General features: G+C 35.9%; 1 protein-coding gene across 2 annotated transcripts in view; it reads right to left on the bottom strand.

Moving 5' to 3' along the window:
- Positions 1 to 15,748, bottom strand: part of CACNA2D3 (calcium voltage-gated channel auxiliary subunit alpha2delta 3) — a 383,322-nt gene that overhangs the window by 294,432 nt on the left and 73,142 nt on the right. For both annotated transcript variants that reach the window (XR_011728222.1, XM_071755835.1), the window contains exon 3: positions 485 to 601. Coding sequence is in view for 1 of the 2 variants with exons in the window: in XM_071755835.1 (XP_071611936.1) it covers positions 485 to 601 (117 nt within the window). In the remaining variant the exon portion in view is untranslated. The remainder of the gene's footprint in view (positions 1 to 484; positions 602 to 15,748) is intronic.

The raw sequence follows: 15,748 nt of genomic DNA, 5'->3' as shown, positions 1-15,748 counted from the left end.
TAAGTTGTCTTTAAAGTGATATAGGACCACAATTTGAAGAATTTTGCATTTAGTCCCTATTTGAGGCATCTGCAACTTTTTCTAGATCTGTACGAAAGGGCTGTTATTGACCTCAGAAGATCCCAAATACAATTTTTATAATACTGAACAGTGAAATTAAGTTGCTTTCATTTGATATTTTGAAATGTAACATCTTAAGACACAAACATACATAGTGATGTTTTACTGATCACAAGTGATACCTTACCAACTGATATGGGAAACTGGTAGTCCAAATCTAGATAGACTCTCCTGCATTTATCTATTGATAGTATAAACAAGCTATACCTATTATGTTGATTACTGATCCTAGAATACCTCTGAATGCTTTAGCATTTCCCACTTCAGCATCCTCAATCTCTAGTACAGCCTTTAGAGCAGAGCCTAAACCAGGTGCTCAGTTTTACACCACAGAACTGAAAGAGCAGATTGATCTGCTGCTTACCCGGACAGCTTCAGACTTCTTATGAAACATTTCTTCCATATTCTTTGCTAGCTTTTTCACAAGCTGAAGGCCATCAATTTCTTCTATTGCAACATCCTTCTCATATTCTTTGTATTTCTGGAAGAAAGAAAAAAAAATTAAAAATAATTAGGAAAGTTATTCACCATGAACCAGTTGAAATTTTGACAACTTTTAGCTTCATAGTACACTTTTGCTGAAATTCTTCATTTATTTGAACTTCATTTGTGTGACAGAAAGTAGGCTGCTTTGTGCCCCAACACTGTCACAGGGATAGAATAACTGGGTTAGAATCAGAACTCCAGGAATATAATAGAAGTATTTATCTGGTGCACTGTAGGAAAACAATAATTCTCCTTCATGACATTTAAATTACCCCTTCATGCAAATTAACAACAGCCAAAAAAAGTAGTAGAAAATCCTCATACCCCATCCAAAAGTAATTTCAAACCATTCCTCTGCTAAGCAATCTACTGCACCTTAAAAACCTAGTCCTTCCTACTAAGCTGAACTCCTTGTAGATGTCCACTGCGTGAGCTTTATAGAAGACTTACAACATTGATACTTATACTACAAACTTATCTAAACATTCTTAACTTCTCATGCAAAGGAAACCTTAAATAAACCACATAAACATGAGTTTTTAGCCAAATGCAATTACAAAAGTAGCCTTTACATAACATGATTATCATCTCTAGTTGTCTAAAAGATTTATCAATAAATTTGCTGATAGAATTCCAATTATCTCCAAGCTTAGGTAACTCCAGAGAGAGAAAGAAGAATAATAACATCAAAAAACAGTGGATCAAAGCACCTGGATGAACACTAAAATGATCAAAACATTAAGTCGGGACCAGTCATGTCCTAAAAGACACTTTTTTTGGAGACTGCAGGCTTATATTGCACTCATTTCTTCTGACAAAACTGATTTTTTCAAGGCAAAATGACATCTTGGACTTGGCTTAAGCTTTATAATTACCTGTAAAAATTTGTAGAAATGTTTTGATAGGCAAATAACTGATAAAACAATTTGCAGACCATTTCATAAGGTTAAAAAATATAAGGTTGTCAGTAAATATTTAGGACACTAAATTTTTATATTCTATAACACTAGTAATAATTTCATTTTTTCATAATATTTCCTGTTACGAGGCTCTAATCTATCTGAGATTTTAATAGTTTTCTAAACACTCTAAGAAACCTCAAAGCAGATCAACTGCATTTTGCTCCCTGGAGGAAAAAGTGGAGATTTGGTATTTTCTCATTTCTGGTCTGCATTGGAATGCTATCAGCAGAGTTCTGATTTCAGCTCTGCAACTTAATTTATGCCATTACTAAATTCAGTAATCTCCACTCTGAAAAAATTAAGATAGCACAATTATCTTCTTCTCTAAAGAAGAGAAATTATATTTTTTTCTTTACTAAAGGAAAAACAAGAACAGAGTATACAACAGAGAGGTAGATGTTATTGTAACAAGTACTAACTGTGATAAAGTATTAAGCAGTAAATTGAAAAAAATCCCAATTAATTATGTCAAAGTCTGTTCATGTCCCACAGGATCTGAAGCTTCAGAGAATTTAAAACAAATGATACAAAATGCACTGCCATGAACAACTATTTGTGTTTATTATGTCAACAGATCAAGTACAAACGTGAATCACTTATTTCAAGCTGACAGACCATGTTCAACATATCAAGTTCTAATAAAAACACTTTCCTTCAGCCTGACCTTTGAGTTCCTAGAAAGTATTCTAAAATGCACTGCTTCAAGAGACTGTTTTCAGGTCATCAGATTTATTGATTTAAGCTTTGCCATCAAGGGAAGAAAACCAGGAGATTATTCACTGCATTTGTCTGAAAACTGAATAGTTCAGTTGAAGTCAACCAATTTTCTAGCCACAGAGAATCATACCATACATTCTATTAGGCTATTTTGAGAACATTTATGAAGACACACTTCCCAATTTTATGTAACTGGCACATTTGAAAATTAATAATAACTTGCAGTCATTATTAACGGGAAAGATTTAACAATTGAAAAGTTATGATTTTATAATTATGCAGGCTGCTAATATATAATTTCAGCTTTTCCTAATTTAAATTCAAAAATAAAAATAAAATAAAATAAAAATAGAGGAAACTGAAATATTAAGTTCTATCTGTCAAGACCACACATAGTGCACAGTGCACGTCTGGTCTTTTGTTGGAAACCTTCAAGAGTACTGCAACAAACTAGGAGTATTTACTTATCTGCAAGACCTTGGCAGCCAAGGGGGTTATGTAATATGTATTTACATTCAGTATATAATCACCATAAAAATCCTTATACTTCAATTATTTCTTCAGCTGTCAGTGGAAGATTCTAAAACAGGAGAAATGATGTGGCTGGAAAAAGCACCAGCTGCTTTTAGTATCATTTAATGTTTGTGTATGGAGAGGAGAGGTAAGAGCTTCACCTGTGCATCTCTATACACTTCCTCTTAGTACTCAATGTGCACAAGGCTGGGAATTCAGATTAAAGCTGGAAAGCAGTTGATTTTATAATAATTGTCAATGCAACAAACCCAAATCACAGCACACAGGGGAAAAAACCAAACCACACCAGAAGTGTAACAAAGGATGTCATTTATAACTGATTCTCTTTCTTTCGCTGAGGATGCTGTCTGACCTCCAGGCTCCCATCATTTACCCACCACCACATTTTACATATTAAATTTGATTTTAATTTAAATGAATTATCTAAAACAGCAAAGACATAATTCCTTTGAAACAAATTTGAAATAGTTATTAAATTTTAGGGTTTTTTGTTTATGTAATCTTGAGAAAACAGCAGGGCTTATGCTAGGGCTGCAATTAAGCCAAACGCCATCCCAGTGATGAAAAAGGCCACCTCTGGGCCAGGCTGTCCTTGGTATTCCAAGCTTGCAAACTACCTGGCAGCATTGCTGGTCTGAGTGGCTCTTCCAAGCACTGCCTTTAAAACAGCCAATTCCCCTCCACTAGAAAAATATGAAGTTGAAGTTTTGGTTTGTTTTGTTTTCAAAAAGAAACCCTCATTTTTTTCAGTATTCCACAATTTTGTTTCAGTTAAGAGCTACTGAGAAATTCTGAGAAACATCTCTAACATGCCCAGCAATACACTTGTACAGTTATTAAAAGGAGACTAAACAGCCTTAAGTTTGCTATAAATAATTGACTTGCATAACAAAAGGCTGTGAAAAGTTAGAGTCACAGTTGGATGTTTTTTAGGTAAGAGGACTTCTAACTGTCTAGAATATCGAGCAGATACAGCTTCTGATTTGCTGCGTTATATATAAAAAAGAAATACTTGAAATGCTGATTCCTTACAAAAATCAGCAGTTGGTAAGATGTTCTCCAGGGAGACAGAAACATTTATCATTTGAGAAACCACACAAAAAATACATTATTTCTTCAGTATCTGTTGTGCCAGATCATTTCACATAAGCACCAGGGAAAGACAGCCACTACTTCACTGTCAGAACTTTTAATGCTGCTCATGGATTTAGACATGGGCTTTGTTCTTGCATAGTAAACAATCATCTAATAAATAGCATACCAGAAAGCAATCCATACAAAGCTCAGACGAAACTCAGGTCTGAATCATTTGATGCAATCCAAGTATCTGGCAATGAAACATCAATACACGATAAAACCCAAAAAACAAACAAACAAACAAGCAAAAATAAAAAAAAAAACAACCCAACAAAAACCAAAATCAAAGCAAAAACAACAACCAACCCAGATAAACAAACAAAACAACCACAAAAAAACAGAACAGGAAAAAACTACCTTCTTGAAGCAAGAGAAACCTTCAGAGAGATCCCATATGTTTGTATTTTTATTTCTTGGGGGTTGTTTTTGCTTTCTCTTCAGAGAGAAACATGAACTTTGTGTTCTTATTTGTATCTACTTCTATCAAATCTTAGCAAAATCAAGGTAATTGTCTTTATGCTATAGACAAATATTTTACAAGTTTGTCAGCAGCCCTTAATGTCACTCTTCTGACAAGCCTGTGGGTGCTTTTTACATACACTGAACAATACAACCATTTATGATGAAAATAGGTCTTCCACTATCACTACCAACCCTGCTAAATAAATTTATTTAATCAATGGAGATATTGCAATAATCCTTCAAAAGCAATCAGTTGGTTAGCACTGAGTATTAGAACCTGCTAGGTACCTCTGAGGTGTGTTCATGGCCAGAGGACTGCACAGCTCTACATACTTTACACCTTGCTATTTGAGAGTTACAATGCTACATACGTATACATGCACATGTATACATTTTATCATTAAAAAGCAGAACCACCATGCAAATAAGACCAAATATCTATTTAGTCTATCCATTTTTTTCCATGAAAAAAGTATATTACTCCATTTGTAAAAAAAAAAAACAAAAACAAAAACCCCCAAAAAAACAAAACACCAAAAAACAAAACCAGCAACAAGTAAGCCCCCCCCAAAAAACCCCACACCAACACTGCTTTTAGATTTTCAAGTCTCATGCAAATATAAATTGAGATTCCAGAAGAAAAATTGATGAAATCCCAGCTTTTTATTTCAATTAACATCTCCTGCCCAGTAGAAAGGCTGCGCTATGCATTGCTTGAATGTTTAAACTTGCTGCAGCCACTTTCTCATTCTAAGTCTTAACAGTGACTCCCTTTGGCACAGAGGTGAAGGCTGAAGTGACAGATCTGTTAATTGGCTTATTGGAACTATTCTGATTCTATATTTGAAATGTCCTGACAATCAAATGTAATAAATGAATGCATCTGCAAGGCTGCAAGAAGCTTCCAGCCAATACAGTTTGTAGTGCTTAGTGTGGGGTTTTAGTTACAGTGTCAAAAGCTATGTCAGTCTTAAGCAGAGTTCTGTCTCAGCTCATTCTTGAGCTCTAAACTCAAGGATTTCTTCACTAAAGTTGAATTTCCTGCCCAAAATAACCTTGGATTTTAGGTCATATTCCTTCAGAGTATAGGGATCAGAAGACTGATAATATACTACATCTTTCTCATCAAGACATAGTTTTTCTTTCACTAATCTATTGCTCAAACTGAAAAATAAAGCTCCTATTTATTTTTTAAGCTCTTATTGTATAATATTTTAAATGGAAATGCTATTTACACTATTGCACAAGATTTAAAACAAATGGCATTTATTCAGGATACTTTAGAAACACCTACTCCTTTTTAAACTTTGTGGATTTTGGTTTGGTTTGTTTGTTTGTGGGGGGCTTGGTGGTTTTTTTCGGTTGTTTTTTTGCTGTGGTTTTTTTTGGTTTGGTTTTTGGGGTTTTTTGTGGCATTTTGGTTTCTTTTTTTTTTTGTGCATTGTTTGTTTTTATTAATTATAAACCCACAGACATACAATTTATGTGAAGGAAACTGGCAATGTAGTCATATTAGGTGCCAACTTACACCATTAACAAGTTCCATTGAAATTACAAGTACCTATGCACAGTGCAAGGCTTTCCACTACTATCAAAATAGGTCTCTGAGTGTTTGAATCAAAACTAAGAATATCAATTTCTCTCGCTGTTGAAAATAAATGACAGTTTTTTATGGTAAAGCATAACTTTTAAAACAATATCTATATTCAAATTGATAGGGCACAAGCTGTGACATTTCAAACGCTGTGTGGCTTGAGCCCTTGCAGAGCTCTGCCACACCAGCACAAATCCCTTCCTCATCTGAGAGATGGTAGAACAATTCCCTGAATACTTAAAAAATACACAGTGCAGCTTCTAAATGCTTTATCAGAAGTGAGGGGTCCCTAAGTACTTATTCATTGCTAGAATAAATGTGAATTTGAAGCCAAATAAAAAGCAGTCTCCAGAATCACATGTGAGTGAGGGAGAATCTGAGCTTTCCACAGAGCAGAAGGGAACTCAGATGGCATTGCCACAGCAGAGATACCAAATACAGATGGTGCACTGCTCTGATAGACTCATCTGTGAATGGCTCCTTTGGAAAAGATTTTGTCTTTTTCCATTATCACATTGACCCTATGGTGGCAGGTTGTTGGGTTTTTTGTTTTTAACTAGAGTGATAAATGTTGTGTTGTTATTATCTGGTCTTTCTTACTCTAAAATTGCTCCACTGGATGCATTTTAAAGGTCCTAGCAAAACAAGCAATACTAAGAGTTGATTTTATTTTGTTGAAGATGGCTAGTTAGCATTTACAAACTAATTTGTTTTAATTGCAAGCTGGTAAAGAAATTTTTATCCACGGCGCTCCAAAGACTTTAATAAAAGGACTATTATAATCTCTGTTCTGTATATGAGGATACTGAGATATAGATAAGTTCAGGGACATGCTTATGTCACACAAAAGTTTACAAACACAAAGAGAACAAGCTCTCTTGGTTACTCGTCCAGTGCCCTGACGAACAGACCACAGATAACTCTTAAGTTCAGATTGATCTGCAGAGAGAGATGAGTCACAGTGGAATATTTCTCCTCACCTTGACATTAGAGAACTCCTTGGTAATTGGGAGTTTGTGTTACACCACATTACACACTCCTATTAACCTTTACTGAACCTCTTTGTGTTGATGACATCCATCAGCAGTGACCAGTGATGGCACACTCCTTTTCTGCAGAGAAATTTTTATTCACTTCATCAAATGCCTCCAAAGAGCCCCACGTTTGCCTGTCATGAGCTGGGGTCTGGGAAACCCCTGCTGCCTGAAACTCCAGTTTAGTTACTTCATAAATACATTCTGAAAGGCAAATATTGAAATATGTGTTTGCATTCTATTTTACTGATTAGCTACCGAAAGTTACACCCATATTATAGCCAAAGATCCTAGGCTAGGAAATTTGTTATCATCAGACCTGACAAGGATAGTTGCTGCTTTCCTTGCAAAATAATTTAAACACGATCTTAGTCAAGGGCACCATATTCCCAGCATATTTAATCTTTACAAAGATATTTACTTCTAACCTACTTCTACCTCATTTCTACATGCAAATGCAAAACCAAATCAACTAAACATTAAGCTGAATGGTAATCAAACCCAAACAAACCCAGTTGTCAATCTGTCAATATTCCTCTGCCCTACCTGTGAATATGTATCCACATAAGATATTTCCTCAAACATTTGCACAACCAGATTTTTATAGTTATACCATGTAAATAGCAATAATCAGAAGAATCTTGAATAAATTCCTGGTTAAAACAGCTGAGCTTGTGTGGAAAGATACAAGCTACTGTACAACAGAGAACTTCTCATAAAAATAAAATTCAAAAGCAGTTATCATATTGGTGATGAATAAATTATATTATTCCCTATTAAATTAAAATATAAGGAAACACACTCCAGGAGTTTCAAATGCTTGCTACATCTATTGCAACTTTTACTTCAAATAGTCAATAAGCCTTTGCCTAAACGACTGTCACCAAAAATGGGTGGTACCAATAGCAACCGAGTTAGGAGAGGTAACTCTAAGCAGTCAAAGAGTCAGGAATTAGCTTCTATCTTTCCCTTAGCAGGGTAGCTTTAGGTCAGGGCTGAACAGAGTAACAAAAACAGTTTGGAAGGGTTTATCTTGCTGCTGCCTCCAGTGTTCAGTGGCAAATTGCTGTCTTTTGGAAACTTTTAGATATCTGAAATATTTCCATAGGCCAGCATGACTGTTTTAAGAGACAGTTAACCAAGGCATTCAAAAACTGCTTGAGAAATATATTTTAGAGTATATATTTTATATTATACCTCTGCTTCTATTTTAGAAGACAACATAAAGCTCTCATTTTAGACCAAAAAAAGGACACTCTGGAGCTGCCCTGGAGACTACTTTTTCCATAAAGATGTACTTGATGTACTCTTAAAAAAAAATACTACAGTATTTCACATGAACTGCTTTAAACAATGAACAAATAATTCATTGCTATAAATCTGCTGAATAGTTACCCAGAGGGCATGTTCATCCAAGGCAAAGCCATCACTATATTTTCAGGTGAAAGCAAGGATATTAAACCCATGTACATCTAAACTGCTGCTCACAAAATTCTGCAGAAATTTGAGAATGGAGTGCTTTCATCCTGGATAGTTACTCTGGGTCACTGAAGATTCAGAAGTAGGGAACCTGACATCTTACTATTTTCACCAATTTCTCATCTGGGATGAGATACTAGAACATTTTCCTTTGCACACTGGACTGCATTGGTCTTCTCTGAAACCCTGACAATTACTGAAGACAAGAACAACCAGAAGAGGCACCTTGCTTTGTGCTGTAAGGTCACAGGATACAGCCACAAACTAAGTCTTTCAATCAGACTTCCTTTATAATCTTTTTTTCTCATTATGGTTCCTTTCATCACTCCATGTCTTCCTCCCTCTTTATTGTTCCACTGCTGCTGACCTACACCTGCCTCCCACCTGGCTGCTTTTCTGGGTCTCAGTATTCCCATATACTTTCATTTAACAACACCACTTTTCCACCTCAGAGAAACTTGACAATTGTCTCCCAGCCTCCCATGGTTTCCCCTAAATGAGCAATAAAATAAAATAAAACAAAGCTAAAGTGGTGCATAGGCACAAATACTGAAGTGCATTTGGAAGGCAACCCTTTGCTTAGCAATACCCACGTCTTGTGACAAGACTTGAAATCACTGCTCATTTAAAACAGCTAATGGCTATTGCTCCTTAGGAAAAAACCACACAGTCCCATCTCCTGGGGACACAAACTGGGTCACAGTTTGCAATATTCTCTATAACTCACATTCATCTGCTTGGACAATAATACTGAACCTTCACATTGTGTGGGATCTTCGGCATTAACTCTTAAATGGGTTTTATTTCATTGTCACAATGAAGGACATGGCATTGATCCCTGCAATGTTTCATCATTGCACTATTCCATATCCACCTGATAGAAGTATTCTTACTGATTTAGGGTTTTAGACAGTCATCAGAATACTACGTATCCAAGTAGCCTTGTTATTACAAGAAAAAGAATAACATCTGAATATCTCAACCCAGGCACCTAAACTTAAGCTTCCAGTACTTCATTTCATCACTTACCATGGAAAATTATTTTATTGTCAGAAATAGAAATTCCCCTCAGTGACACTGAAGCCAGCAATAATCAGAATGTTTTAACTATCTCTGAAAATCAAACAACACACATGGTCTGTGTGTAGATGCTTTGAGCAGAATTCAGCAGGCTAACCATAAAAAAATTTTTTTTGGAAACGAAACTATAGTATTTGGCACTGCCTGGAAGAGTAAAAACACATTTGTGGTTCTGCACTAGCCAATGCTTTTCACTTTCACGGGTGATTCTCAGTCATCACTTACAAAAGAAACAGCAAAGACAGACAGGCTTTTCTGCACATTTGGGTACCATGATTTCTTTCAAAGCCCCATAAAAAAACCTGATAAACACACAAAGAAAAACAGGGTTAAAGTTCAATTGAACCACATCTAATCCAATATTTAATAACTGGCTTTGAAAGATTGTAATATGATATAAACTAATGCCCTGTACAACGGAACTTGCTCGGATTGATTTCTCACACTGGGATCTGAACCAGCTCCCAGTGTGCTTTTTTCCCCAAAACAGTTTTGCTCTTTCACACTAAAACCAAGCTTGAAACCTAATTAAGAAAAATTCCTATGCATAAAAAAATGAGCACACAAAAACCACAGCCAAAACTCTGTAGCTATTGGTTTGTTTTGGTTTTGCTATTTTCTTAATGCAAATTGGATTAATAATCTACAAAATAATAGCTTTTGTATCATATCACACTCCTGCTATACCATAAGCAGGTATTTCAAAACATTACTGCAAAGAGTAAATAAATACAGCAAGCAATTTGAAATTTTGCAGAGAGGAGGGTGAAGACTTTCACCCTCAATCTCAGGCCTTTCCTACTGCAACTGCAAACACAGCCATCAGTGAAGTACAGAACTCCCTAATGGTATCATCTTCATCAACATCTATGTCATAAACTAGCCAGATTCAGACCTTGTATATAGAAATTTGTATAGCCTTGTGTCTGTATTAGTCTTGTCTCAAAAAAAAACAAAACAAAACAAAAAAAAAACCTAACAAAACATAAAATGACTACCAAGGTAGGGAAGATTTATTTTTGTGTATTTGTATGTCTATATTTGATCAGATAGAAAGCATTTCATCAAATGACGATCTCAGTGCTGATTTTAAGACTTAAAAAAATTTTGCCCAAATTTAATTCAATCTGAGCCAAACCTATCTCAATTTAAAGTGTAGGGTACATTCTTTTTCTATTATTTAGAGAGATCTCTGCATGCAGGTAGTTGTATCACACACGCAAACATAGAGATGTTTATTCAGCTTATGTCCAAGTCTCACAGGACCAGAAAGATTATGCAATTTAGGAATTCATTACATTACCAGAGTTTGTCTCACTGAAAAAATAAAGCATACTACACAGAGCACAATAATTCATCACCACAGTGTATAGAAATAAACCATATAACTCCAAAGTCTAAAACAGAATGCATAAACTAATACATTTATCAGAAAAAGTACCAGGCCTTTGCACTAGAAAGAACTTAGCAACAGCTTTGTTTTACTTGGTCAATAAACCACTATTATTGGTAATGTATCTATGAATTAAAGATGCATCAATCTGCATAGCAGAGAATAGGAGCCCTGAATAACAGCCAAATCAATACTATGAAGTCGTAAAGAATACAGTGTGCTTTCCTTCAGGCTAATGGGAATTAATTTACTTTTGCTCCCTTCACACATGAGAGGAAGCTAGGAGAAGAACACTTCAATCACAAAGAAGTTGTTAATTAGAAAAAGAACACATCCTGTTACCTCCTTACTGTATCTTTTCTGTTCATGTGCTTATAGCACTTTCAAAAATTTTTCCTTTATTTGCACACATCTAGAGAAAAGAGCTTGTGTTTTAGGAGCATCTGCATATACTGGCTGATGCTTTCAAGTACAACAATTTAAAAGTTTGCTCCCTAAATAAAAAGATCTTGCTCCAGTTGGGGAGTTTGTTAGTATAAAACACATTTTGTATAAAAACACATTTTTTGTATAAAAATTTTTGTATACTTTTTTTTTTTATAAAAACACATTATGTGTCTCAAAACACATTTCTGCAGCACAAATACTCTATATCTGGGCACAGATAAACAGAGAAGTGTTTTAAGCCTTATATGGTTTATTATCCCATAAAGCTTTAGCACTGAAATACTATGTTTGCTTATGCTGAGGCTTAGTTTATTTGATCCAACTTTACTAGTTATTAAATGATGCCTTTTTTGCAATTAAAAAAAAAGAGATCAGTGATCAGCATCAATGGATACATCCCCTTCTTAGGAAACAAAAAAGATTTGGTGGTCCTGGTATTTGAGTGACTGACCCTGAACCAGCAAAACCTCAAGCAGAGAAAACAAGATTAAGCTTCTTGTTCTCTGGTTTTACAGAAGTACAGATTTCTGAAGTACAGATTTTTAGTATTCATTATGTTTGAATTCATTTAAGTACTATTTTGGCACAAAGCAAACTCCCAATTGCTACAATTAACAGCACATTTTCTTGAAGGCACTGAATACAAAGTTTCCACTTAAAAAATGATTTTCATGATCATGTTCAAACTGCTTTCTGTCTGCTACTATTTCCCTGCTTAATAAAAATACACGATGTCACTAAACCTCTGAAGATGGAAAAAAGCAGCCTGAATCACAGGTTACTGCTACTCAATCTATTGAGAAATTCCTCTGCTCCCCACAAAGCAACCATCACCTCGGTGAACTGCATTCAGGCCTCTAAGACAGAAGAGTAATTAACTGAAGTTAAAATCACAAGCGGTCCTATTGACACAGGCAGAACAAGTCAGCACTATTCTATTTGTGAACTAGGGTTCCAGTGGTCATTTCTGACTCCCAATACATCCTTAAATGGTTTTGCTAAACTCATGTCATCAAGCCCAAAAAATACAACTTTTGATGCAGACCTTGACCTTTGGTGTTTAACAGCAACTGTGTATTAAATTCGTAAGGTAGGGATGCAATTCCATCCTGCCAGCTTTCTGAGAGTTACCTTCTGAAAGAACACAATGCACATAACCAAGGGCAGAAAACTGTCAGTCTCCAGCACCAGATTTTGTCATGTTAAGCTGATGCACTATACAATAATTATATTGTATATAATACAATATAATTACTCAAACTCTACCCTGCAATGTAAATACCCAGAATTTACTTACAGGTTTCCCCCTTTGACAAAAATCCAATTTGTCCCTTATTGTTCCTCCCGTGCAAAGAGCAGCATACATCAATAAAATAGAATTGTGGCAACTGGACATGGTGTGCATTTGGAGATAGGGCAGAGCCTGCACTGTATGCAGAGGACTGCCAGGGGCATACATCTGTTTGTGCAGTTCTAGTTCAGTAGTTTAAGGAATGAAGTATCACCTCATTACAGAACTGCCATGTATGAGTGAATTTGTGGAGCTTGCCCTCCTCACAGTCAGACAGTTCTAATCTCCTTGCACACCACAGTGGCAGCACAGAGATGAAATGTTAAGCTTATCAGGCCTCATCTGTACCATCACCTACTTAGTTAAGCCCAGGCCATCCATTTCTCTGTCATTTCTTTGTTCCTGAGGTGCCTGAATGCATAATAGCCACTAGTGAGAGATACAAGATATCTTTGAGACTTCACAAGAACACCATGGACAGTTTTTTTAAAACGCAAACTGAGTACAATTCACTAGCACTGTTATAATCATAGGTTGCTCTACCTTCAGCTTTTTCTTACATTAGAATTCTACCTTGTCCTATCTCGACATAACCTATTACAATAAAGCTATTAATTTATTTTATATTACCCTTCAATGCCTGCATAGAAATTCCTAACTCTGAAAAAGCCTTTATTCCCATTACAGTATAACAGTTAGGAGGTTTTCTGGTACTGAAAACCTTATAATAAAACCAGCAGTGTACTCAACCATTCTTTTTGGGTATCATTAAGGTAATCAACTACTTGGTTTCACTCACAAAATAAAGATTATACTTCAGTGGCTTTAGAAAAGGCATAAAGAAAGAATTTTTCTTCATTAGGAATAAAATTTCCTTTTAACCATTTCTTTCTAGTAACACAACTCTGCTTTCAAGATGATGATACTTTTCTACTTTTATTTCAGGAATAAGGTCCAAAACTTGGCATATGAGCAAAATTACCCACAAGATATTCTAAAACCTTGGCATAAAAACTTGGAAGTTTCCTCCAGTGAAGTACCCTGAGCTGGGTAAAAGCCTTGTCTTCAACCAGAGTCATTCTGGTCTGGGAGCACCTGAGCCAAAGTGATCACTTGCTGAGAGGTTCAACCACAGAGAACTACTCCATCTTTCATAAAGTTTTGCTGGAGCCAGGAAACTGAGATGGACAAGCAACCCAAAGGCTCTATTCACCACCTGAAGGACACTTCCTCTCTCCCCCACTGTGCTGTATGGAGAAGTAAACAAATTTAAGCATGATTAGGGCAGTTCTCAAGACCAAATCTCCTTCTGGTTTAACAAATTCTCCAGATTACTGTCACAGGCATGCAGCTGAGAGATGCACGTGAGGAGGCACAGATACCTTCCCAGACCCAGGAAGCACTAACAGGGACGTGAGCTTTCCAGCTGGGTTCAGTCTCTGAGGTGCACACAAGCAGCATCTTGCTTCTCCCCTGTAGCCCCACACAAACAATCAGCAGCATCCTGGTCAGATTGTCATCATCTACATCAAAACTCATCCAAAGGGATTTTGAAAATGGAAAAGTCCCTTTGCAAAATGGAGCAAGCCTGCATGCAACACTTCACTAATTCAGATCTATAGAGCCTGTAAGGATTCCTGAACTGATCCTGCTTTAAATGTATTGATGGTGCCACTTTACATCTCTTGATGTCTCTAAAACGCTTTGACCAGAAGAATGTTAAAAGATAGCTTAGTTGAAATAGAAATATTTTCCAGCCTTTAAAACAAAGACCCCCACTACTCATGATCAACAACTTCCTTTTTGCTCATAAGACTCCTAAAAAGCAGAGCTTAGGTGCCAAAAGACATGAAATAATATACAATACTCAAGAAGCCTAGAGAACACTTGAAGAAGAAATAGAAGAAGATACAGGATATCTAAACATGCTCTCTCTCATGTCTGGTACTCAGTATTAAAAATGAAAATATACTCCTAGCAAAGTAACCTTTTATCATACATTCATGCTTTCCAGTAAAAGTAACAACTCATTACCAGATTTAGAACCCCAATGATCCTGACAACTGGGAAACTAACCTCAACTATACACTGTGATCTCCCACCAGAACAGACTGAGGATACCCAAGTTACCACTGGATTTTTGAAGAGTGACTCACTTGACCAGTTGAAGGAATCACCCATCCTCTATTACTTTGGTGAAGCATTATATCCCACTAAGAATACCAACATCAGATGATTTTCTACTCCTCATCTGGTTCTGCTGACCTGTTGTAAGATTACTCTCTGGAAAATAAAATCCACAGGGTCAGAATGAGGCACGTTTCCTTGAGGCTCTCATAAAAGTCTCTGGTTGCTGTGGGATGGCAAGAGGAGAAATGCCAAACACACAACAGCACAGCTGACAGGAACATAACTGTTCCTGGATGTTTTACTGTTATTGCTTCCCTAATCCTCATCTCTTTGTTCTCTTAATTAGCATGCAGTGGCTATAATCCTGCCCAAAAATAGTCTTTGTTCTCAGATAATAATTTCACTAACAAGCAGAAACATTTTACAAATTTTTATAACAACAAATGAGTCAAGGTCATAATCATTTGGTCCGTCTTTGGCTTTCCTTGGAATTCTTCCCTAATCCAATTTCCAAATAATGTCAGTTAATTACTTACAGAATATGAACTGATCAATAAATTTAGAAAAGATAGCTGATTCCATGACTCTTCAAGCTGAACTTTTGTCATTCGTTTATCTACTAAAATATTTACCAAGAGCTTCTGAAGATGTTTGAACTTAAGATCTTCAGAAACAGTTTAATAGGACCAGGTATTAGCATGTATCACAGAGTAAAATGAGTAAGAATTAATAAGTATCAAAAAATGTTATTCAATTTCTACTTCAGTGGATTTCTTCAAAAATCAGATCTCGGAAGCTGTATCTGAAACTTGCATTTCCTTGAAAATATTTTGGCAAATAAAAGACTTTTCCTGAAACAGCACACTCACATTAGGGATATAA

Source organism: Heliangelus exortis, chromosome 12 (assembly GCF_036169615.1).
Source record: "Heliangelus exortis chromosome 12, bHelExo1.hap1, whole genome shotgun sequence".
Classification (NCBI taxonomy): domain Eukaryota; kingdom Metazoa; phylum Chordata; class Aves; order Apodiformes; family Trochilidae; genus Heliangelus; species Heliangelus exortis.
This window is presented reverse-complemented; position numbering and strand designations above follow the sequence as displayed.